The 27,996-nt window shown below is 42.3% G+C and overlaps 1 protein-coding gene across 1 annotated transcript; it reads left to right on the top strand.

Moving 5' to 3' along the window:
- Positions 1-27,996, top strand: LOC100917936 (selenoprotein N-like). The gene is made up of 12 exons (XM_031962555.1): positions 1-262; positions 1,185-1,302; positions 7,519-7,688; positions 8,910-9,122; positions 9,509-9,633; positions 10,961-11,098; positions 13,164-13,245; positions 20,485-20,673; positions 21,089-21,194; positions 21,442-21,554; positions 21,658-21,759; positions 24,609-27,996. Exons 1-12 carry the CDS (start codon positions 95-97, stop codon positions 24,777-24,779), a joined length of 1,695 nt encoding a protein of 564 aa, XP_031818415.1. The 5' UTR covers positions 1-94; the 3' UTR covers positions 24,780-27,996.

Here is a 27,996-nt window from a genome sequence, read left to right as displayed (position 1 = left end):
AGTCCCCGCCTCAGGCCCCGCCCTCCTAGTCCGGGCTCGGAGGGGCCTGGCCGGCTCGGAGGGACCGCGCGGAGCATCCGCCGCCGTGGTCGCCATGGTCCGGGCCTGCAGCCCCGGGGCGCAGCCGCGCGCCCCCCCGGACCCGCCAGGCCGTGCGACCCGCTGGAGCCTGGTTCTGCTCGGGGCGCTCCTCGCCGCTATCGTCGCCGCCGCCGCCCGGGGATACGCGAACTATCGAGAGGCCCAGGCCGCGGCGCTGCGGGTCAGGCCCTGCCCGGGAAGCGGCCGGAGGGAGGGGGAGGGGCTCTGCCCGCCAGTCTGTCTGTCTGTCCGACCCACTGAATGACTGGTTGTCCGACTAGCGTCTCCCGCCCTCTCCTTCCCCCTTTTCCAGCTCGTCTCTCTCTCCCTGCCTTCTCTCTCCCTCCTCTCTTTCTTTTCTCTCTCCCTCCCCCTCTCTTCTCTTTTCCCCCTCTCTCTTCTCTCTCCTTCCCTCCTTTTTTCTCTCTCCCTCTCTTCTCTCTCCCTCCCTCTTCTCTTTTTCTCTCTCTCCCTCCCTCCCATCTTCTTTTCTTTCCCCTCTTTTTTCTCCCTCCTTTTCTGTCTGTCTTTCTTCTCTCTCTCCCCTCCTCCCCCTTCCCCCTTCCCCTCCATTTTCTTCTTTCTCTCTCTTCCTCCTTTTTTCTCCTTTTCCTCCTTCTCTCTCTCTCTCCTCTTTCTCTCTCTCTCTCTCCTCTTTCTCTTTCTCTCTCTTCTCTGTCCTTTCTCTCTTTCCTTGTTCTCTCTTTTCTTCTCTCTTTTCTTCTCCTCTCCCCTCTCCTTTCTCCCTATTTAAAGTGTTCTTCCTCCAAAGTTGTCCGTTTCATTCTCATCTGGATATCTGTCTGCTTGTCTGTCTTTCTTATTGCCTGTTTCTCTGAGGATCATTTGTCTGTCCACCTCCCTCTCTACCCTGTGTCTGTGGCCTTTCTTCCCTCTTCTGCAATGAATTAGTTTGATTTCTTGAAGTGTCTCCCTACCCATCTGACTATCTGTCTGTATATGTCTGTGTGATTAGCTAGCTGGCTACCTATCTGTGTCTACCTGTTTGAATGTCTGCCAGTCTGATTACCCTCCTGGATAACTGTGTAACTGTTTTCTGATGGCCAGTCTGTCTGATATCTCCTTATTTTGTTCTGAGGCAGGAGGCAGCATTAAAGTCCCTGGGGACAGAAGGCTTATACCTGTTCTCCTCTCTGGATTTAGACAAAGACCTGTCTATCAGCCCAGAAGAGTTCAAGCCCATTGCTGAAAAATTCACAGGTAGTGGGAAAGGTTGGATATGGGTGAATAGGGAGGATAGATGAAGGTTAAGGGTGAATTGATGAATTATTGTATAGAGCAGCATCTCTGCAAATAGGCAGCCAAATAGTGCAATGACCAGAGTGTTGGACTTGGGAGTTGAGAAGACTTAAATTCTTGAGTTCAAATCCTGTCTTAGACACTCATTAAATATGTGACTCTGGGCAACTTAACATCTGTCTGTCTCAGTTTATTCATCTCTAAATTGGGAATAATAGTAGTAAGTATATCCCAGGACTGTGAGAATCAAATAAGGTAACACATGCAAAATGCTTTATAAATCTTAAAAGCAATATATAAATGCTAGTTTTTATTTTCATTTTTTCATAACTCCCATTGCCACTGACTGGAACACGACATCACCCCCTCATATTTCCCCTCTGTTAGCTCTTCTTCCCCATGTAGTAAGCTTAAGAGAGCTTTTTGCTTCACATGCAGAAGCAGAGGGAGATAAGAGGCATGGTTTGGGGATGAGGGCATAACCAAAAATTAAGCTAGAAATATAGAACTTTGATTTCCAGTCATATGAAAAAATGTTCTAAATCACTATTGATTGGAAAAATTAAAATTAAGACAACTCTGAGGTGCCACCTCACATATTGGCTAAGATGAAAGGAAAAGATAATGATAAATGTAGGAGAGGATGTGTGAAAACTGGGACACTGATACATTGTTGGTGGAGTTGTAAACTGATCCAGCCATTCTGGAGAGCAATTTGCAACTATGCCCAAAGAGCTATCAAACTGTACATATCCTTTGATCCAGCAGTGTTTCTACTGGGTTTTATCCTAAAGAGATCATAAAAAAGGGAAAAGGACCCACATGTGCAAAAATGTTTGTAGCAGCCCTTTTTATAGTCACAAGAAACTGGAAACTGATGAGTAGATGCCCATCAGTTAGAGAATGGCTGAACAAGTTATGGTATATGAATGTTATGGAATATTATTGTTTGGTAAGAAATGACCAGCAGGATGATTTCAGAAAGGCCTGAAGAAAGTTACATGAACTAATGTTAAGTGAAGTAAGTAGAACTAAAAGAGCAACAAGAAAATTATGTGATGATCAATTCTGATGGACATGGCTTCTTTCAACAATGAGGTGATTCAGGCCAAACCAAGAAACTTGTGATGGAGAGAGCCATGAGCACTGAGAGAGATGACTGTGGGCACTGAGTGTGGATCACAACATAGTATTCCTATCTTTTTTGTTGTTGTTTGTTTGCTTGTTTTATTTTCCCTCATTTTTTTGTTTCACCTTTTGTTCTGATTTTTCTTGTGCAGCATGATAAATATGGAAATGTGTTTAGAAAAACTTCACATGTTCAAGCTATATTGGATTGCTTGCTATCTAGGGGAAGAAGGGAAAGAGGGAGCGAGAGAGAAACATTTGGAATACAAGGTTTTGCAAGGATGAATGTTTGTATGTATTTTGAAAAATAAAAAACTATTAGTATTTTTAAAAAAGAAATATAAGGCTTTGAATATCAGACAAATGAATTTAAAGGTTATTCAGGAACTATCTAGTAATTCTGAGGACTGTTTGTTACAATTGAAAGAACATTAAACTTTCAGGACTAAATTTACAGTCCTGGGACCTGAGTTTGAAAGCAGGCTTATTCCATGTAAAATAACAGAATCAGAGTAGGTGATCCCTGTAACCCCTTCTAGCTCCAGATCCCTATGGGAGGGCTTCCCTCAGTCTGAACTGAGGATACCTGTGGATGTGCAATCAGATATCCATTGAAGGAAGGATGTCTAGAATATTCATTAGATGAACATAATGTAGCTTTAGCCCTCCTTAGTTTAGCCACCTTCCTCTTGCCAAAACTGCTTTGTTGCACTTCTCCTCCCCTAGATTGAGTGCATCCTTTCTCTGTCATTGTCAGCCTTTGTGGAGGAATTCATTAAAATGCCTTCAAAACTGAGTATTCCTTTTTTTCCAGGCTAATTGACTTATCTTACCATCATGTCAATTTTGGCTCTTTTTCCTGTTACCCATTATTTCTAAAGATCTGAAGTCATTCTCTACCATCTCTTTTGATCCCTTTTTTCTCCTTTCTGCTTGGACAGGCTTCTTTTCAACAATTTAATTCAACATCCTTTCATTAAGCCCACTGGGAGCAGTGGCCTGGTCTTGAACTTTCTTACTTCTGAAGTCCTGAGCTTTACAAGTTTACTAGAGTTTTGTGTGCAGGAAAGTTTTTAGTGTCCTTAAGATTCCTTAATCTTCTGAACTAACTGAGGTCTTTTTAGTTCAGGAAATTCATTTCCACTTTTTTTCTCCAAATATATTTATCACTTATATTCATACAACCCACATTTCTCACAACTCTTAGAAAGAAGCTGTTATTATTTTCATTTTACAAATAAGAAAACAGGTTAAGAAAACTGAAATGGCAAATCTTCGGTCACAGAGCAAATAAATGATAGAGACAGTACTTGAATTCTCTGACCCCAATTGAACTTTTTCCACACTTCCCCTCTCCTCCTTTGGGCCTAAAGATGTTCTCCTGTCCTAGGATGCTTGTTGATGAGAGGCGGGTGATTCTCAATCTGTGGTTCTCCTCTTTGCTGCTGTCTCCTTGTCCAATCCTGCTCTCATCCAGTCCATATTCAGTCTATTCTAATCCTTTTTTCTTTTGCTGATTCTGAGAACAGCTAGTATATTCTTTTCTAGAGGGGACTTTTCTTCATATTTACCAATCTCTTGACATCTTCTTTTAAACCTCCGGTGCCCCTTTGGGTAATGATTGTCTGCCTTCATTTTTTTTTCAGAGTATATTTTATTTGTTCCATCTCATCAATTGATATTTCCTCACTTGGTTTGGGGGGGGATTTTTTTTCTTTTTTCATTTCTTTCTTGGCAGGTGACTTCTCCATCTTCTTGGTGCTTTGCTCTCCTCTGATATCGTAAGCTTCTTTGATCTATACTCAAATTACTCTATTTACTTGACTTAATTGTTTTCTGTTAGGAATTTCTGTGTGTTTAGATGGCACTAGTCTGGAGTGGGCACACACACATACACTCTGCAGCTTTTTACTTTGCCATCTTTCCCAAAATCTTCACCCTACTGTCCCTAACCCAGCATTGTTAGGGTTTTGGTTGTTTGGGGGTTGGTTTTTTAGACTTAATAGCATTTTGTTTTTCACTAATTACACGTAGTTTTCGACTTTTTCAACATTTTTGAAAGATTTTGAATTCCAAATTTTTCTCCCTCCTTCCTTTCCTCCCTCCTTCCCAATATAGCAAGCAATTCAATATTGACTATACATGCACAATCATATTAAACATATTTCCGGCCTGGAGAGACTTACACAAACTGATGCTGAGTGAAATGAGCAGGACCAGGAGATCATTATATACTTCAACAATACTATATGATGACCAGTTCTGATGGACCTGGCCATCCTCAGCAACGAGATCAACCAAATCATTTCCAATGGAGCAGTAATGAACTGAACCAGCTACGCCCAGAGAAAGAACTTTGGGAGATAACTAAAAACCATTACATTGAATTCCCAATCCCTATATTTATGCCCACCTGCATTTTTGATTTCCTTCACAAGCTAATTGTACAATATTTCAGAGTCTGATTCTTTTTTTACAGCAAAATAACATTTTGGTTATATATACTTATTGTGTATCTAATTTATATTTTAATGTATTTAACATCTACTGGTCGTCCTGCCATCTAGGGGAGGGGGTGGGGGGTAAGAGGTGAAAAATTGGAACAAGAGGTTTTGCCAATTGTTAACGCTGTAAAGTTATCCATGCATATAACCTGTAAATAAAAGGCTATTAAATTTAAAAAAAAAACATATTTCCACATTAGGTATGTTGTAAAAGAAAAAGCAAAAGAGAAAAACCATGTGAGAGAAAAAACAAAAAATAAAATTTTTTTATTATAGCTTTTTATTTACAAGATATATGCATGGGTAATTTTTCAGCATTGACAATTGCAAAACCTTTTGTTTCAATTTTCCCCTCATCCCCTCCCCCTCCCCCAGATGGCAGGTTGACCAATACATGTTAAATATGTTAAAGTATAAGTTAAATACAATATTAGTATACATGTCCATACAGTTATTTTGCTGCACAAAAAGAATCGGATTTTGAAATAGTGTACAATTAACCTTAACCTGTGAAGGAAATCAGAAATGCAAGCGGACAAAAATAGAGGGATTGGGAGTTCTATGTAGTGGTTCATAGTCATCTCCCAGAATTCTTTGACTGGGTGTAGCTGGTTCAGTTCATTACTGCTCTATTGGAACTATTGATTTGGTTCATCTCATTGTTGAAGATGGGCTGCGTCCATCAGAATTGATCATCATATAGTATTGTTGTGGAAGTATATAATGATGTCTTGGTCCTGCTCAAAAAAATAAAATTTTTAAAAATGAAATGGTATGCTTTGATCAACACTTAGACTTAATTAACTCTTTCTCTGGATTTGGATGGCATTTTCCATTACAAGTCTTTTGGAATTGTCTTAGATCATTGTATTACAGAGAAGGATTATAGTTGATCATTACATAGTGTTGCTGTTACTATATATATATATATATATATATATATATATATATATATATATATTATATATATATAATATATATATATATTGTTTGAATCTGTTTATTTCATTCAGCATTAGTTCATGTTAGTCTGTCCAGGTTTTCTGAAATCTGCCTGCTCATTATTTCTTATAGAACAATAGTATTCCATTACATTCATATACTGCATCTTGTTCAGCCCCAAATGATGAACCTCTCCCTTTTTCAATTCTCTGCCACTACGAAAAGAACTGCTATAAATATTTTTGTATATGGGGTCCTTTTCCCTTTTTTTATAATCACTTTGGGATACAGATCTAGTAGTGGTATCACTGGATCAAAGGGAATGCACAGTTTTATGGTCCTTTGGGCATAGTTGCAAATTGCTTTTCAGAATGATTGGATCAGTTCACAACCCCACCAACAGTGTATTAGTGTCCCAGTTTCCTCATATACCTTCCAGTATTTATCTTTTTCTTTTTCTGTCATATTAAACAATCTGAGAGATGGTTAGGTGTACCTCAGAATCATTTTAATTTGCATTTCTCTAATCAATAGTGATGTAAAGCATTTTTTTTCAGATGACTATAGATAGCTTTGATTTGTCTGAAAACTGACTGTTTGTGCCCTTTAACTATTTCTCATTTGGGGAATGATCTGTACTCTTATAAATTTGACTCAGTTTTCTATATATTTGAGAAATGAACCCTTTATAAAAATGATACTGGCTGTAAAAACTGTTTTCTAGCTTTTTGCTTCTCTTCTAATCTTGATTGCATTGATTTTGTGCAAAACTTTTTAAAATTTAATTTAATGTAATCAAAATGTTCTTTATCTCTTGTTTAATCATAAATTCCTTCCTTTTCCAAAGATGGCAGTAATCTATTCTTTGCTCTCCTAATTTGCTTAAAGTATCATCCTTTATATCTAACCACGTTGACCTTATTTTGGTATAGGTTATAAGATGTTGGTCTCTGCCTATTTCTGCCATATTATTTTCCAGTTTTCTCAGTACTTTTTGTCAAATACTGAGTTCTTATCCCAAAAGCTGGACTCTGGGTTTATGAAGCAATAGATTACTATAGACATTTTCTATTGAGTCTTGTGTGCCTTATCTAGTCCTACTGATTCACCAGTCTATTTCTTTGCCAGTACCAAGTGGTTTTAATGATTGCCATTTTATAATATAGTTTTAGATTTAATATGGCTAGCCTGTCTTCCAGTGCATTTTTTTCCTCTTAATGTTCTTGACCTTTTGTTCTTCCAGATGGATTTTGTCAGTGTTTTTTCTAACTCTATAAAATAATTTTTGGTGGTTTGATTGGTATGGCACTGAATAAGTTATTTAGGTAAAATTGTCTTTTTATTATATTAGTTCAGCCTACCCACGAGCAATTGATATTTTTCCAGTTATTTAGATCTGATTTATTTGTGTGAAAAGTGTTTTGTAGTTGGGTTCATATACTGGCACAGCACTGTTAAAGAAACTGTCTCACAAAGGGGAATATTCCCCAGTAGGATGGGGAAGGGAACAAAAATATGTGGGCAAGGAGGGACCTGAAGCTCACAAAGACACACAGGTTTTCCAGTGAAAGAGCAGAATTTTAATCGTATCTGTGCCCCATAGGTTTGATGCCTGTCACAGACTTTGAGGAAGAAGAGAAGTCACCACTCGATTCCAGTGAGACACTATACATAGACGAAAACCTGTCCACAGAGGAAAAGCTGTCCATAGTAGCCCGATTCCAGCCCCTGCTCCTAGAGACCATGACGAAGAGCAAAGATGGTTTTCTGGGGGTGAGTAACTAGGATATCCCAAAAGGTTTCAGGCACCAGGAATTCTGATTTCTCACTCCATAGACCTAACTTGGGAAATGGGGATAAGCAGGGTACTGTGCTGCCTACTCAGGCATATGTGGGCCAATAGCCCTGTAGCCGAGCTATTTTTTTCCTGCTGGAATTGGAATCAGAGGCCTAGATTCAAATCCTGTCTCTGTCATTTAGTACCAGTGTGATCTTTGGCAAATCGGCTTCCTCTTCTTCCCTTAAGTGAAGGAATTACAGCCCAGCAATCTCTACCATCCCTTCGATTGCTAAATCTTTGGTCTGTGCCAGTGGAAGAAGAGTCATGGACGGCTAAGCCTAGAATCATTTTGATTTGATTCTGGGATGTTTTTTGATGCTACAGGTTTATTAACTGCCAGTGGAAGAAGAGCCATGGACAGCTAAGCCTAGAATCATTTTGATTTGATTCTGGGATGTTTTTTGATGCTACAGGTTTATTAACTGCCAGTGGAAGAAGAGCCATGGACGGCTAAGCCTAGAATCATTTTGATTTGATTCTGGGATGTTTTTTGATGCTACAGGTTTATTAACTGCAGTTCTCATCTCATAATATTTGCTCAGTCTGATGCTGCAATGAAATTATATTTCTGAAGTACCCAGCAGCCCCAAATTGAAGGGATGGGATGAAGATTTCTCTGGTTTGGGGGTCAGTCAGCCTACATTTAAAAATCTGTGGTCAGTAATATGTAAAGTAGATATACAGATAATCAAGAGAGAGCTGACTTACCATGTACAAAAGATGCTGAACACAGAGCCCATGGCCCACAAGCCACCCTCAAGCCCTAATGAATCCGGTTGCCTTCCCAGCCATTCAGGAGAGCAGAGTCCCACCAGATCCATGATATGAGGAAATACCCTTTACATTCATCTCTCTGGGAGCTCCTCAGCAGTTCTTGCTGCCTCACGCAGCCCCTCCCCTTTTCCTTATTTACATCAGTCACCAACGCTCCAGATTTACAGGCCGAGTTGAAGGGTGGGGGTAAAGCTGGAAGGGTGCATGGGAGCTCGACTACCAGACAGTTGGAGAGTGAGTGTCTGGGAGGCTGGACCACCCCTGCACAGGACTGGCCCTTCGGCCCTCCAGCTGATTCCTGATTCTTTGGCCAAGGCCTGGTTGTGCTCCTGAAGCTTCAGAGGGCCACCCAAATCTTCCATCTCACCGCTGTCTCCTAGGTTTCTCACCTCGCCCTGTCTGGGCTGCGAGAGTGGAGGACGCCCGCCTCACAGCTCATGGAGTTCTCTGCTCGCCAGTTCAAGCCTTTCCTGCCCCCCAGAAGCAACATGGAGCTGGGAGAGCCCTGGTGGATCATCCCCAGTGAGTTAAGCATCTTCACCGGATACCTCTCCAACAATCGCTTCTACCCTCCTCCTCCCAAAGGCAAAGAGGTAACAAGGGACTCCAGGCCCAGAGCTTCTTAAGAGGGAGACGGGCTTCATTTTCTGTTTACATTAGCAGCTCTTAGCACAGAACTTGACCAGAGTAAATGCAGAGTAAAAAGCACTAAAAACTTTTCCATTCCCTCTCAAGCCTCCGAGAATAACTGGAGGAAGCCAGGGGAGGGGGAAGCAGGCTCCTTTCTAAGCTGAGGCTCTGGGCATTGGGGGACCCTGGTGTTGGGAGGCCCTGGTATTGGGGGGCCTGAGTATCAGTCCAGTCATTGGGGATTGCCAGAAAAGGACACTTACTCCAAGCCACTGGCCAGGGAAGGAAGCAGGGCAGACCTGGGCCCTTGGCAGGGCCACCCTCAGCAGGCCCGCCCTGTCTCCCACAGGTCATCATCCACAGACTGCTGAGCATGTTCCATCCAAGGCCCTTTGTGAAGACCCGCTTTGGGCCGCAGGGCGCCGTGGCCTGCCTCACAGCCGTCAGTGATGCCTACTACACAGTGGCCTTCAGGTGAGCTACTCCCTCCAGGGAGGAATCGCCTGCCTTCATTCTCTTGTGCCTTCCACAGTCCCTCTTCCGGGAGCCTGAGGGGCAGGGGAGAGTCAGCTTTCCATTCTGTGAGTGGCTCTGGTAATAACTGGAATGGGAACACTGATTGGGTCAGAGTTCAGATGATTCTCTTGGAAAAGTTATCCATAGACTTCAGTTATCTAGGTCACGGAGCCCCAAAGGCTGCCTTTCATTTGTTCGAGCTTCTGTCAATCTGAACAGAGAGAGCCAACTCTCCTTCAAATCGGCAGACATTTATAAAGCACCTACTGTGTGCCAGGCATTGTGCTAGGCTCTGGGCATAAAAAAGTCGACATGAAAACTGTCTCTGTCCCACTTCTCTTTCCAGAGTATTCTCCTCTTCCCTGAGTCTTCACCCTACAAAAGGCAGGGGGGTCCAAGGCCGTCTGAGGTCTGCAGGTGACGTGCAGAAAGTAGATGAAAATAGAATTGGGAAAGTTAACAAAACCAACACAACTGCAGCACAATAGAGACAATAATACATTTTAAAACTAAGGCAGCATGGGGCAGGAACAGGGATCCTTTCTGTAGAAAATCTTTTGTATTTGAGTTTGATCCCACTGGTAGAGGATAAAATGCTAGGCTTGGGATCGGGAGGCTCTGAATTTAAAACCAGCCAGAGACAGGAATTTTGTGATGTAAGTCAAGTCACTCTTTGAGCCTCAGTTTTTTTCATCTGTAAAATGGGTTGGGAGCATCCACTTAATGGGTTTACTGTGTGGATCAGTTAAAATAACATGTAATATGCTTTGCAATGTCAGTGCTATATAAACATCAGCTATTATAGTTTATCTTCTACTCTTCTATTTTCCCATATGATTAAACTGAACTTCTGAATTTTTAACATCATCTGAGTCAAGTTTATTTAAAAAGCCCCAGACAGCTTTGTAGGGGACAAAGGAGAACATTTGGTAGCTAAAACACTATTCTTTTTCTCAGCCATCCCCTAGATTCAACTAAATTTCATTCTTAGTCATGTTTCCTTTCCCTCCAGCAGAGGAATCTATACTTAATTCCAAATCAACAGTTTCCCTTTCTGGTTCTCCTGCACTAATTAATGTCTGACCTCTGAGGCATGGGAATTTGCCCATTCCTGTAAGCACCTTGTGTTTGTGAAAGGGGTAGGTGAGGGTGATGAGGGTACAACAAGGAGACAGAAAGGGGAGTCCCGACATCTCCTGCTGAAACCCTGCCGTGCTCCCTCAGCCCCGCGGAGGAGAGCAGCCCGTTCCTCCTCCTAGCTGAGCCTCCTTCCTTCCGGCCACAGGATCCACGCCGAGTTCCAGCTCAACGAGCCACCCCACTTTCCCTTCTGGTTCTCTCCAGGACAGTTCACTGGACACATCATCCTCACCAAAGACGCCACCCACGTGCGGGACTTCAAGCTCTTTGTGCCCAACCACAGGTAAGATCCCAAGGGCACTCGGCTAGGGAATCGAGAGTCCCCCTTTGGGGTTTTCCAGCTCCCCTTTCCTTGCTCCCTGAAACTGATCTTTCAGGAGGGACTGGGAGCCCAGCTGCCTTGGCCAGAAGAAAACAGTGGGAGATTGTGCCCGATGGGCCCTGCGTGTCAGCTACCCACTGGCATCTGGCTCTTCCATCAGCACTTGCCCCCAAGTGCCCACAGGCAACTGCCCTGTACCGGGCTTGTCCAGTTTCCTCAAGCTCTTCTGCCAGCCACTTCCTTAAGAGCTGAGCACAGAGAGGGGGAATAGCCATTGCCCAGCCTGGTGGCAGTAATCTCAGCCCAGTTGTGCTAGCTGCTCACCTCCTCAGCAAATCACTTCCCTCGCTAGTCTTTCTTTTATAATCCTCTTACCTGCTTCCCAGAGAGGAGAGGCGAGGGAGCTCTATGGAAATGTGGGGGAGAAGTAGCACTGGGGCTTTGGAAGGGGGCTTAAGGGAGAGTAGAGGGAGAGGGCACTCTGCTGGCTGCCTCCCCTGTTCCCCGCTGACCCTTCCCCAGCAAGGGAGAAGGAAAGGGCCACAGAGGGCTGTCATGGAATGAGAATGAGAAGACTGAGAGCTGGCCGTGAGGGGGATGATGAGGGCTAACTAGACAGCCTCTCCTCATAGATGTTCCCCAAAACCACAAGCCCCACTTGTTGGTGTCCCACCCAGGGAGAAAGGAAGAATCTTAAAAGTCCTCGGAGCTTAGAATGGATGTCAGGGCTCCAGTTAAATACTGACTCCAGGCCTGCAGAAGGGCTGGGGTCTGATCTGAGCTCTGGAAATGATATAACAGTGGAAATACTGCTGAGCTAGAAGTCAGGAAGTTCAGATCCTAGTTATGATACAACAGCTGATATGATCAGACCCCAGTTTCATCATTTGTAAAATGGGAATACTTGTACTACCAATATCGATGATAGTTGTGGGAAAAGGGCTTTGTAAAGCTTAAAGCATTATAGGTATATACATTCTAATGATCTCCGCCCCACTAGTCCTCCTATTGTCCCGGCCTGAGCTTGTTCCTCTTCACCCAGGGAAAAAGTCAGTCCTAGAGCTCCCCCAAGTGACAGAGGCAAAAACTGCTTCAGGTGAATCCTTCCAACTCAGAGGAATGCTTAGGCACACAGGAAAACCCTGGAGAGGGTGTGAATGTCAGGTAGACTACCCTCAGCCCTCTGGTATTAACAGATTAGCCTCCCCACCAAGGTGCATGTACAGCACAATCTCAGGATGCCCTTCCTTAGGGAAGTTAAATGTACAGGCGCTTGACTTTAGGCCATGTGGCTAGAGCCTTCACCCCCTTTCCCTTCCATTAGAATCCCACCCAAATCCTGTTCTTATTTTTTTAATTTTATTTTTTATTAAAACTTTTTATTTTCAAAACATATGCATGGATAATTTTCAACATTCATCTTTGCAAAACCTGCTATTCCAAATTTTTTCCCTCCCTTCTCCCCATCCCCTCCCTTAGATGGCAAGTAATCCAATATATGTTAAACATGTGCAGCTTTTCTATACATATTTCCATAAATATGTTGCATGAGAAAAATCAGATCAAAAAGGGAAAAAAATGAGAAAGAAAACAAAATGCAACAAACCACAAAAAAGGTGAAAACACTGTATTGTGATCCACACTTAGTCCCCACAGTCCGGGTGCAGATGGCTCTCCTCATCACGAGACCATTGGAACCAATCCTGTTCTTATTAAAAGTTCCTACTGGGACCTTGATCTTTCTGGCCATCCCCTTGCCCTATAGTGCACCTCTCTGACTGGCAACCCAAAGAACCAGCCCCCATTCCTCCCTTAGTTCCTTTTTGCCCGACCCTAGATCTCTGTTTTCTGGTCAGCCTTTTTAGTCACGGTCCCACTGATTTAGTGACATGGCCGGCCTGGCTGTAGAGGAGTAGACTGGTGCTGAGAGAGGATAAGGGACTTGGTCCATGATCAAGAACAAGCTTCCTTCTCTCCTCCCCCGGCAGGAGGGAGGCTCCCTGTTCAAACATGTTCTTCCTACCAGGTCTCTGAACGTAGACATGGAGTGGTTGTATGGAGCTAATGAGAAGAGCAACATGGAAGTTGACATCGGCTACCTCCCTCAGGTATGTGACCGCTGCTCACAGCGGCCCTGCCCGCAGCCTCCCCACGGCAACCCTGTCTCTCTCCCTTCGTGTTACTGATGCTACTCAGGACCTCAGTTTTATCTGGGAGGATGAGAGTGCAGCGTCCAAGGCCCCATCTCTCTCCTAGCTCTAGAGCAAGGCACTAGGAGGGCGTGGGGCTCTTCACACTTAGCTGTGTACCCTATGAAAGGAGATATTCAGGCCTGTTCCTCAATGAGGCGCAGGGATTAGCTTGAAAGAGCCAATTCTGGCATTTCCCTTCACGAGGGCTCTCCTAGAATAGTACCGTAACGACTTCTGGCCAAGGCAGCTGCCGAAAGGGGGGGCAGCCACCCAGCTCCCACATAGTTACCCAACAAAAACCTAAAAGTCCTACCAGACTCGGCAACAATTAAAAACTCCAGTGAGTAACGCTATGAAGTGATTAATCTAGCCCAATTACACAAATAGCAGAACCCCAGAGGCAATAGGAAAGGGGGAGCCTGCCAGCAAAGCCCAAAGCAGAGCAGGGAAACAAGACAGAAGCTTCCCATTGTGACCAGAAACAGACCAGAGATACTCGTAGTCTGCAAAGAAAATTTAAGAATCACTGGACTCCCTGAACACCAAAAAAAAAAAAAAAGCCTGGATGTTATATTTCAAGAAATCCTAAGTGCAAACTTGCCCAAATATATTACAATCAAAGGCAAAGTAAAGATTTAAAAGTCCACTGATAGCCTAAAAGAAGTCCCAGGAATGTTTTAGTCAAAATCCAAAGCTTCCATATAAAGAAAAAATACTAAAAATGGCCCCCAAAGAGAGAAAAGTATCAAGAAATAACAAGCAGAATCACAAGATCTAGCAGCTGTTATTAGAATAGAATAGAATAGTCTATAAAAGCAAAATATTTACAAGCACAAATGACTTACCTAACAAAGCTGAAGATAATTCCAGAGTGAGGAAATGTCTTTTATTGGAATAGAAGAGTTGTGGGATTATACTTGTCTCCTGAAGGATGGCAGTGACCTTCTAGAACCAAGGATATGACTATAGGCTCTGAGGTAGCTCCCCTATATCCCTTACTGTGTAAAGAAAATCATTTTGTGTTTGGGTTGTTTTGGTTTGGGGGGGAGGGTAAGTAAGTAAGTCTCAGCCTTGGTATTAGCAGTTATCCCATTCTGGGAGAAATGTCAAGGGGGTCTTCAGTAAGAAGGAGTCATAGTTTGCTGGCTGCCTTACCTCTGTAACAGCTAACAATTCCATTCTGAGTTGCCAAATTGACTATGTCTTCAGACCTGATGACTTAGACTAACCACAATGTGGCTGCTCTTTCTGTGCAGCTCTGTCCTGTCCCCTTCCCCAGACTGACATTTTGAATGAGAGAATGAAACCCTTGCTCCCCCCTCTTCCCAGCTGCAGAATAAATGCAGAGCCTTTAAGGAGCTTCCACTTACTCTTTATAAAGAAGGCTAGCTATTGTCCAGGGATGCCTGCCCCCGAGATAAGTCTGGTCCCTTGGCAGCAGCTGGCCTTTTGGTGGTCCTAGCCATACCTGTCAGGTGCTGCCATCATCACTGCCACCCTAGAGGCATCTGGGGGCACTGTGGGCAAGGGGACACTGTGGGCAAGGCACTGGGCATGGGATCATCTGAGCCCCATTCCAGCCTCAAATGCTTGCTAGCTGTGGGACTCTGGGCAAGTCAGGTAACCTTTCTTTATCTATATTTCCTCAATTGTAATGTTACGATGGCTCTTCTTTCAAGAGCTTTTGGATTGCTAATGCATTTTGTTTTCACATCTGTCATTTTAGTTTTTCTCTTCCCAGAAAACTCTTCTGCTAAGTAACTACTTAGTACAACTTAATAAACACCCATCAAGTAAAGCTATCCAAGACATGCACAGTCTGTCTAAAGAGATTGCTCCATTGTCTCCCACTTGTCTACCTGTAGGAAAGAGGTTCTTGTCATCTCTTCTCTCAGATTAAGCTGTGAAGCTACATGAAGTCCCCTAAGTTTTATGGCCTCTTTATTTATACCATTGAATCTTCATGTACATTATTTATTCTTCTTAACTTCATCCTAGCTGCCTCCATGTTTCTCAGAAGCCCTCATATGTACAGCATAATCACATTCCATTTTATTCATTTACCAGTTTGTTTACTGAGTCCCGACTTTGTTTCCTGTTCTAAGTTGTGGCAAAATCCTTCTGCAAATATGTTGGTGTATGTCGAATCTTTCTTTGTAACTGTGTGGGATAGTAGCGATCACAAAAACAATAAGAAACTCTCAGATTAAGAAAAAGCAAAAAGGGGTTTATTACAATCTTCCAAGAAAGGGCATCTCCCACCTAACAGGGTGTGCAAAACACAAGATTAAATCGAACAGAAGGTCCCCCTTTGCTTTCTCTCCCATCATTTGGGAGAGTCCAGGCTTATATTTTAAACATGGAAATCTGTCCCAGAAACAAAAAGACTAAATTTCCTTTAAAAGAAGTACTTAAATGCTGATTAAGAGCTGGTTGGAAATAGAAGAATTTTCATTCAAGATAATCAAACAACTGCAGCTTTTTAGCTACAGCTCAACTTTTTATTGCAAAAGTCTCAAGTTATAATCAGGGAATGGTTTAAGGCCATATTCCTATGAGAGGGTCTTCACTCAGTTCATTCTACATACTCCCTCCTCTTTATGTATTAATCTTTGTAGACCTCACACCATTCTTGATAGATTTTTTCAACCATCTTGTTCTCAGTGTCCAATCCCTCTGGACTGGTTTGTCCTTTTTCTTTATTAGAGTCTAACTGGACTTCCTTCTCCAGGTTGCTCAGTCTTTCTTCTGTGGAAATCCCAGGTTAAATTTTTCCTATAAAACCTACTTGTGGACCATTTCATGGCTGCCACCTTCTTTTGGATCAGCCTACCACAGCATTCTTTTTCCCTTCCCCCATGCCTCCTAGTATTTCTCCTAATTCCATTGTTTTCCAACCCCATTTCTCCTCCTTACAGCTAACTACTCTTTGAGCATGCTAAGCCCCTTTCAGGATTTAGTCTGTCAGCTAAGGGCATGCCTCAACTTCTTGGGTATTCCCTTTGAACTGAGAAATTGGAGGTTCCAATAAGGAATTTCTAAAAGCCCTTTCTTTGCTAACTCTATGCTCTCTCAAATCTATAACAAATCCAATGCCTTTGTCACCTAGTTAGTAATTATTTCGTCCATGGCCTGGACTCTAATGAGTCTATTCAGCATAGAAATTGGAGTTCTGTACCCTCAACTCCCATCTGGGGCCATCTATCTCCCCAACCATTTGTGTCTCTAATAATTAGAGTAGATAATCTTTCACAAATTAAAATGCCTATCACAAAATTCAGCAACAACAAAAATGCTAAAAGAAACAGATATGTGCGTCTAGCAACAGACAGCTGACTAGGCCAAATACTCACTTATTTAGGATATAATGACCACATATTTTCAGATAGGAAAGTGCAAGATCTTACTTCTACTGAATACTTGCTCTGATAATAAATATTTGTAATAAGAGGAAAAAGCAGGGACATGATTATAATGAAAAACTGGTCCTTCAGGCCTCAGCCTGAGAGCACATACATGGCAGGATAAAGCATCTTTAGCTAGTTGTATGCAATAACAGTTCCACCTTATAGCCATAACCCAGGAATAATCAGGTGTGTTCTTATTCAAAGAAACGCTACTAGGAAACTTGAATCAGAAAGATCCCACTTTAAGTGGAGGCCAAGATTGTCCTCCCAACTCTTGCCCAGATACTAACCTCTACCTATAACAATTTAGGATCACATTCCTCTTATAGCTTGGAGCATATTCCTTTTAGATTATTGCTTGATGATCCATCAGACAATCATATCTGAATTCAAAACTCCAAATAATATCATCTACATTCTCAAGAGATTTTATCTCAAATAGCAAGTCTCATTAATCAAAGCTTCAAGTGAATTTAGTTCTCAAGGAACTCATCTCCTAAATAAGTATTGACTATACCCACTTACATTGATAACAGTAAGAGATTCATCCTAGAAAGTTCACAGTTTATCTTCATATCTAAATAAAAGGGTTTTAAATTCAACATTACACAAATCATTTTACTTTAAGATGCTTAATAACCAACCTATATCAAAACATGTTCAGGTATTAACCATATTCAAAGGGACAAAGACATTGACTATTATTTTCAGAATCTCCCTAAACAGTGGGAAAAGCCTTCAAATGAATCAATACAACCAATTAAAACTCACATAGAATATAAAATATCCTAATTTTACATTTAAAAAAACCTATCACAATTAACATTAATAATTTCTTCATCCTAAAAAGTGTTAATTCAATTTCCTCCAATTGAGGAGTCCCTATAGACTTCTCCGGAAATATAAATAGCAGGTACAACATCAATATTGTTAAAATTCCTCTAAGTACAATTAATCTCCCCTCCTACCAGAACATTCCTCATTGAAAAGTCAATTTTAGAGGTTATAAATTGTCCTTAACAGTCCATTCTTAAGGTTCCTCCATAGGTCCTTTAAGCCTGGTTCTCTGACTCTAGACTGTAATCTCACTCATCTGTAGCATCTGGTAAGGTCTTTCCACTCTACTTCTTCCAAAACTTAGTAAGCATCCATTCTCCTGCAGACTCCAAAAGTGTTGTCTGGATCAGCAATCCTTGTTTCCTAAAGTCTAAAAAGGGATGAGAACATTTTTAAAAAACTTATCCTTTGTTTCAAAAGAGTGTCTTTCCTTTTTGTACTCCCAAATAAAAATAAACCAAACAGCATCTCATATGGGGAAAGTCCCAGATCACTTCTGGGAACAGTTCTAATTCTTTTGTCCAAGGCAATTTAGTCCCTAACATCAATTTAGTAATACGTTTCATGCTTTCTACTTTCCCAGCTGAGGGCAGATGTCCAGGTATATGAAATTACCACTCAATTTGCATTCCCTCCCCATTATTTCTTATAAAACCTTAAAAGTAAAGTGTGTTCCATTATCAGAATCAATAATCTCTATCAATTCATAATTAGGCACAATTTGTTCAAGATTATTCCATTAACCCTTTTAAAGCAGCGGAGCTCAGGGAAAAGTTTCCACCCATCCCCCTATTTCTGTTTCCCCAATGGTGTCATTTTATTAAAACCTAAATACTTTGAAGCCAAGCTGCCTTCAGGATACTGAGGGACACCTCCTCAATATCATTTTTATCTTTAGAAATGTTACACACCTTTCAGATACAATTTGTTCTGCAATTACATACATCCCTATATGCCAAATTTTCTTGCTTTTACTTCTTTGTTAAGACAAACCTTAAGATTCAGATTAAGATTCCTTAAGATTTATATCTAAATAACTTTGGACCAAATTTCACAAAATGTATATACCACATGTCCAGCTGGGCTGACAAAATGTTAGAGTACGGCTCATACAATTTTTATAAATTTCCCAATATACAATTTAGAAAGCAGCATAGTAGCTTAACTATATTTCTTCCAATTAGAAGATACAAACAAGTGACCTCTTTAGGTAAGTTACCAGAGAATCAACAAATGTTTTAACTTAAAATCAAATCCGTTATCTCAGAAAGAGAGCTGTTTAGGACAAAATGGGATAAAGTAGCAAGCTGTATAGGGATTTAATACTGTTGTTTTGTTTGCTCACTCCAAGAAACTGTCCATCGCCTGAGGGTTGGGTGTAAATTCAAAGGAGCCTTCAATACCTGCCAAAGGAGGCCATAAAGTGTAATCAATTTTAGAGACCAATAAAATGTCCCTCTCCTTCCCCCCATGTTGGGGCAGGTGGAGGGAAGCCTGACTTTGCTGGTCCTCTTCTCAGAGCTTTTCATTGGCTCCCTGTTAACACTAACTCCTCGGCCTCCCATTTGAAACCCCCCTCAGCTCCTGGAGCATTCCCCATTCCAGTCAGATTGCCCCACTCCTGAGTGCTGCTCCTGACTATCCATCTCCTGCCTGAGCGCCTTGCCCACCTGTTTCCTGCAGGGCCCAGCCCTCCCATTGCCCTTTCCCACTCTCTGACCAGAACCCTTTGCCTCTTCAGATTACTTTATGTTACTTTCCAAATCCCTGAGATAGAACATAAGTTCCTTGAGGACAGGAACTGATTCATTTTTGTCTTTGTAATCTACTACATAGGAACTGGATAAATGTCTGTTGAAGGAAGCATTGTCCAAAGGAGGCCCCAAAGCCTTTTGTGTTCTCATTTCTGTTTCCCCAGAGGGCAGGTAGGCACCCTGCTGACCATTCCTGAGTCAAGATGAAAGGTGCCTTAATATAGGGACCCCCTATTGACATCTGCTTAACAGTCAGGGTTAGGGATGTCCAGGTGCAGGGGCCAAGGAGGAGGAATGGAAACCTTTTCTTCACCTTTTATGAACATATCTGTTGGCAGGGTGATAGAACCCTTTCTCAGAATAAGGTTGTTAAACAAAATAAATAGTATTACAATGGAAACTATATCAAAATGTAATCATCAATTTTCTTAAAGTTTCTGAACTTCAGGATAAAACTCCTGTTTTAAAAGGAAGTACAGAGTAGGTCACTCAGTCTCTTTCCCATAATACCACTGATATCTAAGGTTTTTAAAAACAATGTTTTATTTACATTGCTTTAAAACACTGCTATCACATCATTGTTTTGACCATGTCTGACCAACCAGGTATGCTTCACTGTGGGCCAGGAGCCCTCCACTTCTATGCTCACACCACTGATATATGGGAAATCTATGAGCTCTCTTCCATTGTTCCTTCCCTAGTGGGAAGGTTTGCACCAAGCCAGCCTTCTCAAAAGTGGACATTCTTATCTGAGAGGCGGCAGTCTGGGACAGGAAACTGCGGCCAGTCGGATTGACCCATCTGGGTGCTCGGGATCACAGCTGCCCCGACACCATTCTGGTCCAGTTCAGACTCCTCCGTTTCCAATTCCATACAGCTCTACAGCAGATGCGTTTCCTTGTCTTCCTTTGCATGTCTTAGATCAGCTCTTTTTAGGCACAGCCTGTCCCTTCCATTAATCTGAGCTTTCTGAGCATGAAAGTCATGGTCTTGACTTCCTCCTCAGGATCCCTGCATTGTCCAAGCTGCACTCCTGACCAAAGGGCTTGCTTCCTTAAAACACACAGATCCAGCATCCCTCCCTCCCTCCCTGCCCCACAAGTTGGAGGCCCTTGGGGATCTCTGATTCATCCCTGGCTACTTCATTTTTCTTGCAGATGGAGCTTGAATCCCAAGGCCCCTCTGTGCCATCTGTGATCCAAGATGAGAATGGCAATGTAATTGACAGCCGCCTGCCTTCTGGGGAGCCCATCCAGTTTATGTTTGAGGATATTGTGTGGCAGCGGGAGCTCAGCTGGGAGAAGGCAACCCAGCAGCTGGAAGTTGCCATGTACCCCTTCAAGAAGGTGAGACCTGGGAGAGGGCAGAAGACAGACCCAGCAGGAGCCCTTCCTATGGTGACCCTTCTGAAAAGAGCTACTGGGAAGAATAAAAGATGGAAACAAGAACCTGGACCTACCTAGGTTTAGAGAACTCCCAGGCTGAAAGGAAATGGCATTTTGGAAAAGGAGAAGTTGTTAATTTGAGGATGGGCAACTGGGCAGTTCTTCTACCAGAAACTTGCAAGGGATTAATGGGAGGAAGCTTTACCAGGAAAAGAACAACTCTCTGGTCCCCAGCTTAGAAGTTGTTGGTCAGTCAATAAGCATGTGGTTTTTGTGAAGAACTCTGATTATAAAACAGAGAATTCTTGGGAGGGAGGTGCCAGGCATTCTCCCACCAACAACAAAGGGCTCTGAATCGCCATCTTTTCTCCCTTAGGTCACCTACCTGCCATTCACTGAAGCATTTGACCGAGCCAAGGCTGAAAACAAATTAGTGCACTCCATCCTGCTCTGGGGGGCTTTGGATGACCAATCCTGCTGAGGTGAAGGACTGGGGTTGGGAGATGTGTGATGGAGAGGGACTTAAGGCTACCTGAGACCATGGGATATCTGAGAAGACAACAGATTCAAGGGATGGAATTGTGAAGGACTTAGTGGTCACAAAGTGGCTGGAGCTGAGTCCCAAAAGAGGCCTGGATTATAGGCCTCAGTTGGATTATAACTGTTACTTAGCTCTCAGGGTGAGAGACATTATCCTCTAAATAATATCCTACTTTCTCTCTGGAACAGGTTCAGGGCGGACTCTCCGGGAGACAGTCCTGGAAAGTTCGCCCATCCTCACTCTCCTCAACGACAACTTCATCAGCAGCTGGTCCCTCGTGAAGGAGTTGGAGGAGCTTCAGGTGAGTAGAGCCCTCGAGTTCCATAGCATTGAAGAAGAGTATTGTAGGAAGATTTCAGGATTGAGCCACCAAACTATTTACCGTCCAACTTTTCACTCCCTAGAATAGCCAAGAAAATGAATTCCACAAAGTGCTGGCTAACCTGCACCTGGAAAAGTACAGCTTTCCTGTAGAGATGCTGATCTGCTTACCCAATGGGACTGTGGTATGTGCCTTCCTACCTGCCTGCCTGCCTGCCCACCTTCCCTTACCTCAAACATTAGTTGAATGCCTGCTATCTAGTTGGGGGGAAGAGGAAGGGAAGATAACAAGACTCTTTCTTCAGTGTTCCTACCCTTCCCATCCATTCCTGGATGATTGTCATAAGTTACTGTGGCCAAACTCTTCACTTGGTCACCAGCTTGACTGGATCAGTTTACAATTCCACTAATGGTGCCCCAGCTTTCTCACATACCCTTCAACATTTATCATTTTCCTTTTCATATATTAGCCAATCTGATAAGCATGAATGGATATCTCAGAGTTGTTTTAATCTGCATTTCTCTAATAAATAGTGATTGAGAGCATTTTTCATATGATTATAGTTTTTTATTACTTCATCTGACAACTACTTGTTTATATCTTTTAACTATCAGTTGAATGGCTTTTATTTTTATAAAATTGACTTAGTTACCTATATATTTGATCAATGAGGTCATTTGTCAGAAAAACTTGATGTACAAACTTTTTCACAGTTCTGATTTTATTAGTCATTTCAGTTATGTCCAACTCTTCATAACCTGATTTTTGAGAATTTCTTGTCAGATACTAGAACATGTGGCCATTTCCTTCTCCAACTCATTATACAGATGAAGAAACTAAAGCAAAACAGATTAAATATTTGCCCAGTAACCATACATCTAGAAAGAATCTGAAGCTGGATTGAAATCAAGTCTTCCTCAGGAATGAGGCTTGGTGTACTCTATTTACTACAGCTATGTATTTCTATTTTTTCCTCGTTTCCTTCTACTTTCTCTCCTTTCACCTTGTCTAGTCTCAAAATTGTTTTGCTTCTGACTACTACCTCCCCCAATCTATTCTCCCTTCTATCATCCCCTTTGCCTTTCTCTCATCCCTTCTTCCTCTACTTTTCTGTAGGGTGAGATAGATTTCTGTACCCAATGGGGCATTTAAGTTATTCTCTCTTTGAACCAATTCCAATGAGAATAAGGTTTAAGTACTCTTTCCTGCCTCCCCTGATTTTCCCCTCCACTGTAAAAGCTTTTTTGCTCCTTTTTTTATGAGACAATTTACCCCATTCTAACTCTTTTCTCCTTCTCTAATGCATTTCTCTTTCACATCCCTTCATTTTATCTTTTGAGATATTATCCCATCATATTCAACTTATACTCAATTCCCTCTGTCTGTGTGTACTCCTAATTACCCCAATAATCATAGCGTTCTTAGGAGTTATAAGTATCATTTTCCCGTGTACAATTGTAAACAGTTTAACCTTACTGAATCCCTTATGATTTAGCTTTCTTGTTTATCTTTTTCTTGAGTTTTGTATTGGAAAATCAGATTTTCTATTCACTTCTGGTCTTTCCATCAAGAATGTTTGAAAATCTTCTAATTCATTGAATGCCTATTTTTACATCTGAAGAATTACATTCTGTTTTGTTGGGTAGGTGATTCTTGGTTACAATTTTAGATCCTTTATCCTCTGGAATATCATATTCCAAGCTTTCTGACCCATTAATGTAGAATCTGTTAAATTTTGTGTTATCCTGTCACTCCATGATATTTGAATTGTTTCTTCCTGGATACTTGTAATATTTTCTGCTTGACCTGGGAGCTCTGGAACTTACCTATAACATTCCTGGGAGTTTTCATTTTGGGATCTCTTTAAGATATTTTCTTCAGTAGTTTTTGTGCATCTTTTACTAAGCTCTTTTCATTATTTTCTTTCATCACTTTTATTTCTTTTCCCAATTTTTCTTCTAGCTCTTTTTATTTGATTTTTAAAATCCTTTTTGAGCTTTCTCAGGAATTCTTTTTTTTGACTGTAGACCAATTTATGTTTTTCTTTGAGGCTTTGGATATAGCAGTTTTGATTTCTGTTGTCTTTTGAGTTTGTGTTTCGGTTTTCCCTGTCACTATAGTAACTTTCTATGACCAGATTCTCTTTTTTTTCTCATTTTTTTAGACTATTTCTTAACTTTTAATTTTATGGTAAGTTTGGTCTCTGCTCCCAGGTGGGATAGGGCACTGTCCCAAGCCTCAGGTTTTTTTGCAGTTGTTTTCAGAGCTAGTTCTGGGAATCTGGGAGTTTTCAGTTTTTCCAAGATGATATGAGCTAAGGAGACATGTGTTTACTATTCTCTTGCCCTATGACCTGTACTGTGAGAGACCACAAGCACTTTTCTGCCCAGAACTGTGATGGGTAACTCTTCCCTAGTATCTACAAGCTCTCGTATGCTAGTTCTCCTTCTTACCTTGGGACTGTACCACAGGACTGTGACCCTGGTTTCTGTGTATGGGTAATGTAGCAGAGTCCTGATCCGACTGCCAGCAAAAGGACCCCTGTAATCTCTTTTGGACCAATTGTTCAACTCTCTTGTTATCTGTGGGCTGAGAACTTTGGAAGCTGCTGCCCCCGATTCAGTTGCCCCCAAGGCCTGCTGCTGACTTGCCAAGGCACAACCTGATACTAATACACTGGACTATAACTCGATTCTCATCCCAGTACAATAGACTTTCCCACTGACCTTCTACATTGTTTTGGGCTAGAAAATTGTTTCACCCCTCCTTTTGTGGCTTAAGGTTCTGCACTCCAGAATTTGTTTTGAGTTTTTACTTAAAGTGGGAGATCTCAGACAAGTTCTTGTCTTTTCTCCACCATTTTGGCTCTATCTTCTGGGAACACTTTTCACTACAGAGCTCAGGCCAAAAGCATAACTTAGAGAAAGAACATGATTTCCCCTGCCTGGCTCTGAGTAGCTAAAATTGGGATCTAGACACTAAATCTTGTGGATCCTCTACTTAATTCTCTCTTATCTCTTGCTTCTTTCCCAGGTCCATCATATCAATGCCAATTACTTTCTGGACATCACTTCCATGAAGCCAGAAGATATTGAGACTGGTGTCTTTAGCTTCTCCTCTACCTTTGAAGATCCATCCACAACCACCTATGCACAGTTCCTGAAGGAGGGACTTCGCCGAGCCCAGCCCTTCCTCCAGCCCTAGAACCCCAAGCAGAGAAGCACAGAGTTAGATAAACTTTCTGATTCCAAGATGGCTTCTTTCGGTCCCCAACTGTGACTGAAATTTCCCCATCAACCACAAGGAGAGATGTCATCCTAAAGCCAGAATGGTTTTTGGCATATTTCAGTCCCACCGAACTGTTTCCCCAGAATGAAGCTACCGGCCTTGGTCTCTTTGGAAACCCCAGCGAAGGTGTAGGGCTCCCTGTTGCAGGGTCATTTCTTCACATTTTCCTCCAACTGCTCCTGCTTTGAGGCCTAAATGTTAACTTAGAAAAGAAATAGGATTGGCTTCCAAGGTTTTTTGGTGGGAAAAGGTGGCCCTGGTACCTGAGGACTTGGCAGCCCTGGGACTCTTCCTTTTGTTCTCCCTTAGGGCTGTTCTGTTGTGTCTAGCTTTTCAAAAGCAAACAAGGCACCAAGACAAGAATCTTGGTCCATTTGGGATGAAGAGCATTGATGAAAGAGATTTGTTCTGGAAGGTACCAAACTACAGCTTGTTCCCCAAAAAAGACTCCTTAGCAGCCTTTCTGCTCCCCTGAAGTCTGGCCTGCCTCTCTCTGTTTCTTTTGTCTTCTTGCCCTCTGGCTCAGGTCAGAAGAGAAAAGGAGACTCGAGGTTAGATACAGGTGTAGCATCAAGAACATCTCTAAGGGGCCACACTGGTCTATTTTCCAATGAGAAACTAGGTTTTGGTGAAGACCAAGGACACCCTGGAAAAAGACAAGCCAGGAGAGAACCAATGTAGAACCAAGACCCGGCTCTGGAGTTAGCGGGGTTGGTAAAACTGGAAGGAACAACTGCTTCACATTCAGCTCCTCCTGCCCGACCCCATGGATACGACTGAGGAATTAACGTCCTGCATCTCCCTCAGGCTGAGCTATGCACTCCAGCTCTGGCCTTGAGAAGTGGAAGCCAGGAGGCTTCCCTGCCACTGAGTCCAGTCCTTGAATGTTCACCTGAGGGCAACCTTGAAGCCACATGGTGGGGTGAAAAAATGGAGATGTGGAGGCCAAAAGCCTGCATCTGCTCATCTGCATGAGGCAAAGTCCAGGTTTCAGAGAAGGAAGGGCCTACCCAGACTCAAAAGAGAACCCCCCACTGTACCCAGCAAATGGTCATCCAGCCTTGAATGAGGGCACGGCCCTACATGCCCTTCCAGCCCTGGCTCAAGCCTGGCTGGTGGTTGCCTCTGCCTGGTGGAGCCAGGCAGGATAGAGTGGATATCTCTTCTGGTGGACTCCCCCTCAGGTCCTGGTGGGATGCAGCTCAGTTGGAGCTGGGAGCTCATGAAGGGAAGGCAGTCTGTCCTCAAGCACATTGCTCAGCTTCTGTAGGCCTGTTTGAGAAGTGATAGGGTGAGATAGAGAACCTGTCCTTCGGAGTCTATCAAGCCTCACTAGACCCTAGCTCTCTAGGAAACTGGCTGACAAGACCCTCAAACCCCTCTCAGCCATAGCTGTAGGTCCCTGTCCCAGAAGGAGTTTTGCAAGTGATCCCAATGGGAATTTTTAGTCAGAGTTCAAGAAGCATTAAGCACATAGAGTGTGGAAAGCACTGAGAGTCTCTACCAACCCAATACAGGTTCTTTCCAAAACAATTAGATCCAGCCAAGAATCTGACTTTTCAGGAAACTAGTAGAAAAATAATGAGCATTAAAAAGCCATAACTATTAGAGAAAATAGGAAACCGAGCTATCCTCTGCTCTTGAGGCCATATCTTACTCCCTAGCCTCCTTTTGGGCCCTGTCCCATAATCCAGGTCAGACCACCACCTCCTGAGTTGGTATTCAAGGCCATGGTGCTGGAGCACCATTTTTATATACATATAAAAGTATTTTTCCTATTTGTACTTGATAATCCACAAAGTTTGTAGATATTTTTGATAACTTCACTGAGAAAGAAGAGGGACTTCTATTCTCTGCCTGCAACTGTTCTTTATGATGGCTTGATCCTAAACCCCAGTCGGGTCACGCTTGATGTTTTCTTGACAGTAACTGGAAGGGAAAGAGAATTCCCTCTTCTCTTCACATTTTTAAACATTCCCTTGGGGGGAACAGATATCATTGTTCAACGATTGCCCATCTGCCTTTGTCTCCTTTCCCTTAGGGTCCTCCTGCCCAGATAAGGACATCCTTACTCTCCTTTCTTGGGGTCTGTAGGCAGTCCTAACTAGGCCAGTGACTCCCCTATGTCACTCCCTTAAGACTTAAGAAACAATTTCTTTGGATCCACTAGCGTAAGTTCCCCAAGCTCTCCCAGTCTTCAGGACCCCAGGAAAGGATTAGTACAATTATCAAGTGCCAAGTTATATTTTTGAGCATGATGAATCTCATGGGTCAACTCATCTATAGCATTAGTCAGTGTTACCACTTTTTTATTCTCTACCCAGGATCCTGTAGCCCAACAACCACTGAAAGGCAAGGTTATTTAATATAGAACAAAATGTTTAATTCCTTTTCCAACACCTCCTTTTTTGAAAAAGGATGAGACAACAGCTCAGCTCCGATTCTTGCTTTACCACTCTCTAGAGGTGATGTTGCCTATTAACAGTATGGGATATATTACAGGTCATTGTTGATTAGAGAGAGAGAGGGAAGAGAAGCAAAATGCTTCCCCAGACTTTTCCTGAATCATGGTTCAATGCAATTTGAAGTATGTCCAATGTAAGTGCTAAAAAAGACGATAAGGAATTTAGTCTGTCCCTCATCCAGTGGTGAAAGTAATTGAGTTAACCATAGAGGTTTAACTGTCTTTGAACTGAAATGTTATCCCACGTGACTAATTGCTTCATTTGATTAAGGTATTGGCTTATTGAATATTCTTTTAACCCCATGTCTCCGTGGTTATTGTACACTAGAGCCCAGAGCCTTAATCCTGAAGGGGCATAGTGAGTGAGCTTTCATTTCATTTTCTCCTTTTGCCCTTTCCCTCTGTTGTATCCCTCAGTGCCATCCTTATGTGTTTTAATAAAGTCATGGAAATGTTCATAGATCAGTATGCTATTCCTCTGATGTTGAACTAGTTTCCTGCCACTTGTGATTGATAAAAAAAAAATAATAATAATGTCAGGAGGAGCAGGATATTTCACATTTCATCATGGAAGACCGACTGACAGCATATCCCTCAAGAAAGCTGCCTAAAGTATTTCTCTGAAGGACTTTCAATTTACAAAAATTCTCTGACAAGAAAATAACTTGT

Source organism: Sarcophilus harrisii, chromosome 3 (genome assembly GCF_902635505.1).
Source record: "Sarcophilus harrisii chromosome 3, mSarHar1.11, whole genome shotgun sequence".
Classification (NCBI taxonomy): domain Eukaryota; kingdom Metazoa; phylum Chordata; class Mammalia; order Dasyuromorphia; family Dasyuridae; genus Sarcophilus; species Sarcophilus harrisii.
The sequence above is the reverse complement of the archived record's forward strand: the minus strand, read 5'-3'. Positions and strand labels throughout refer to the sequence as shown.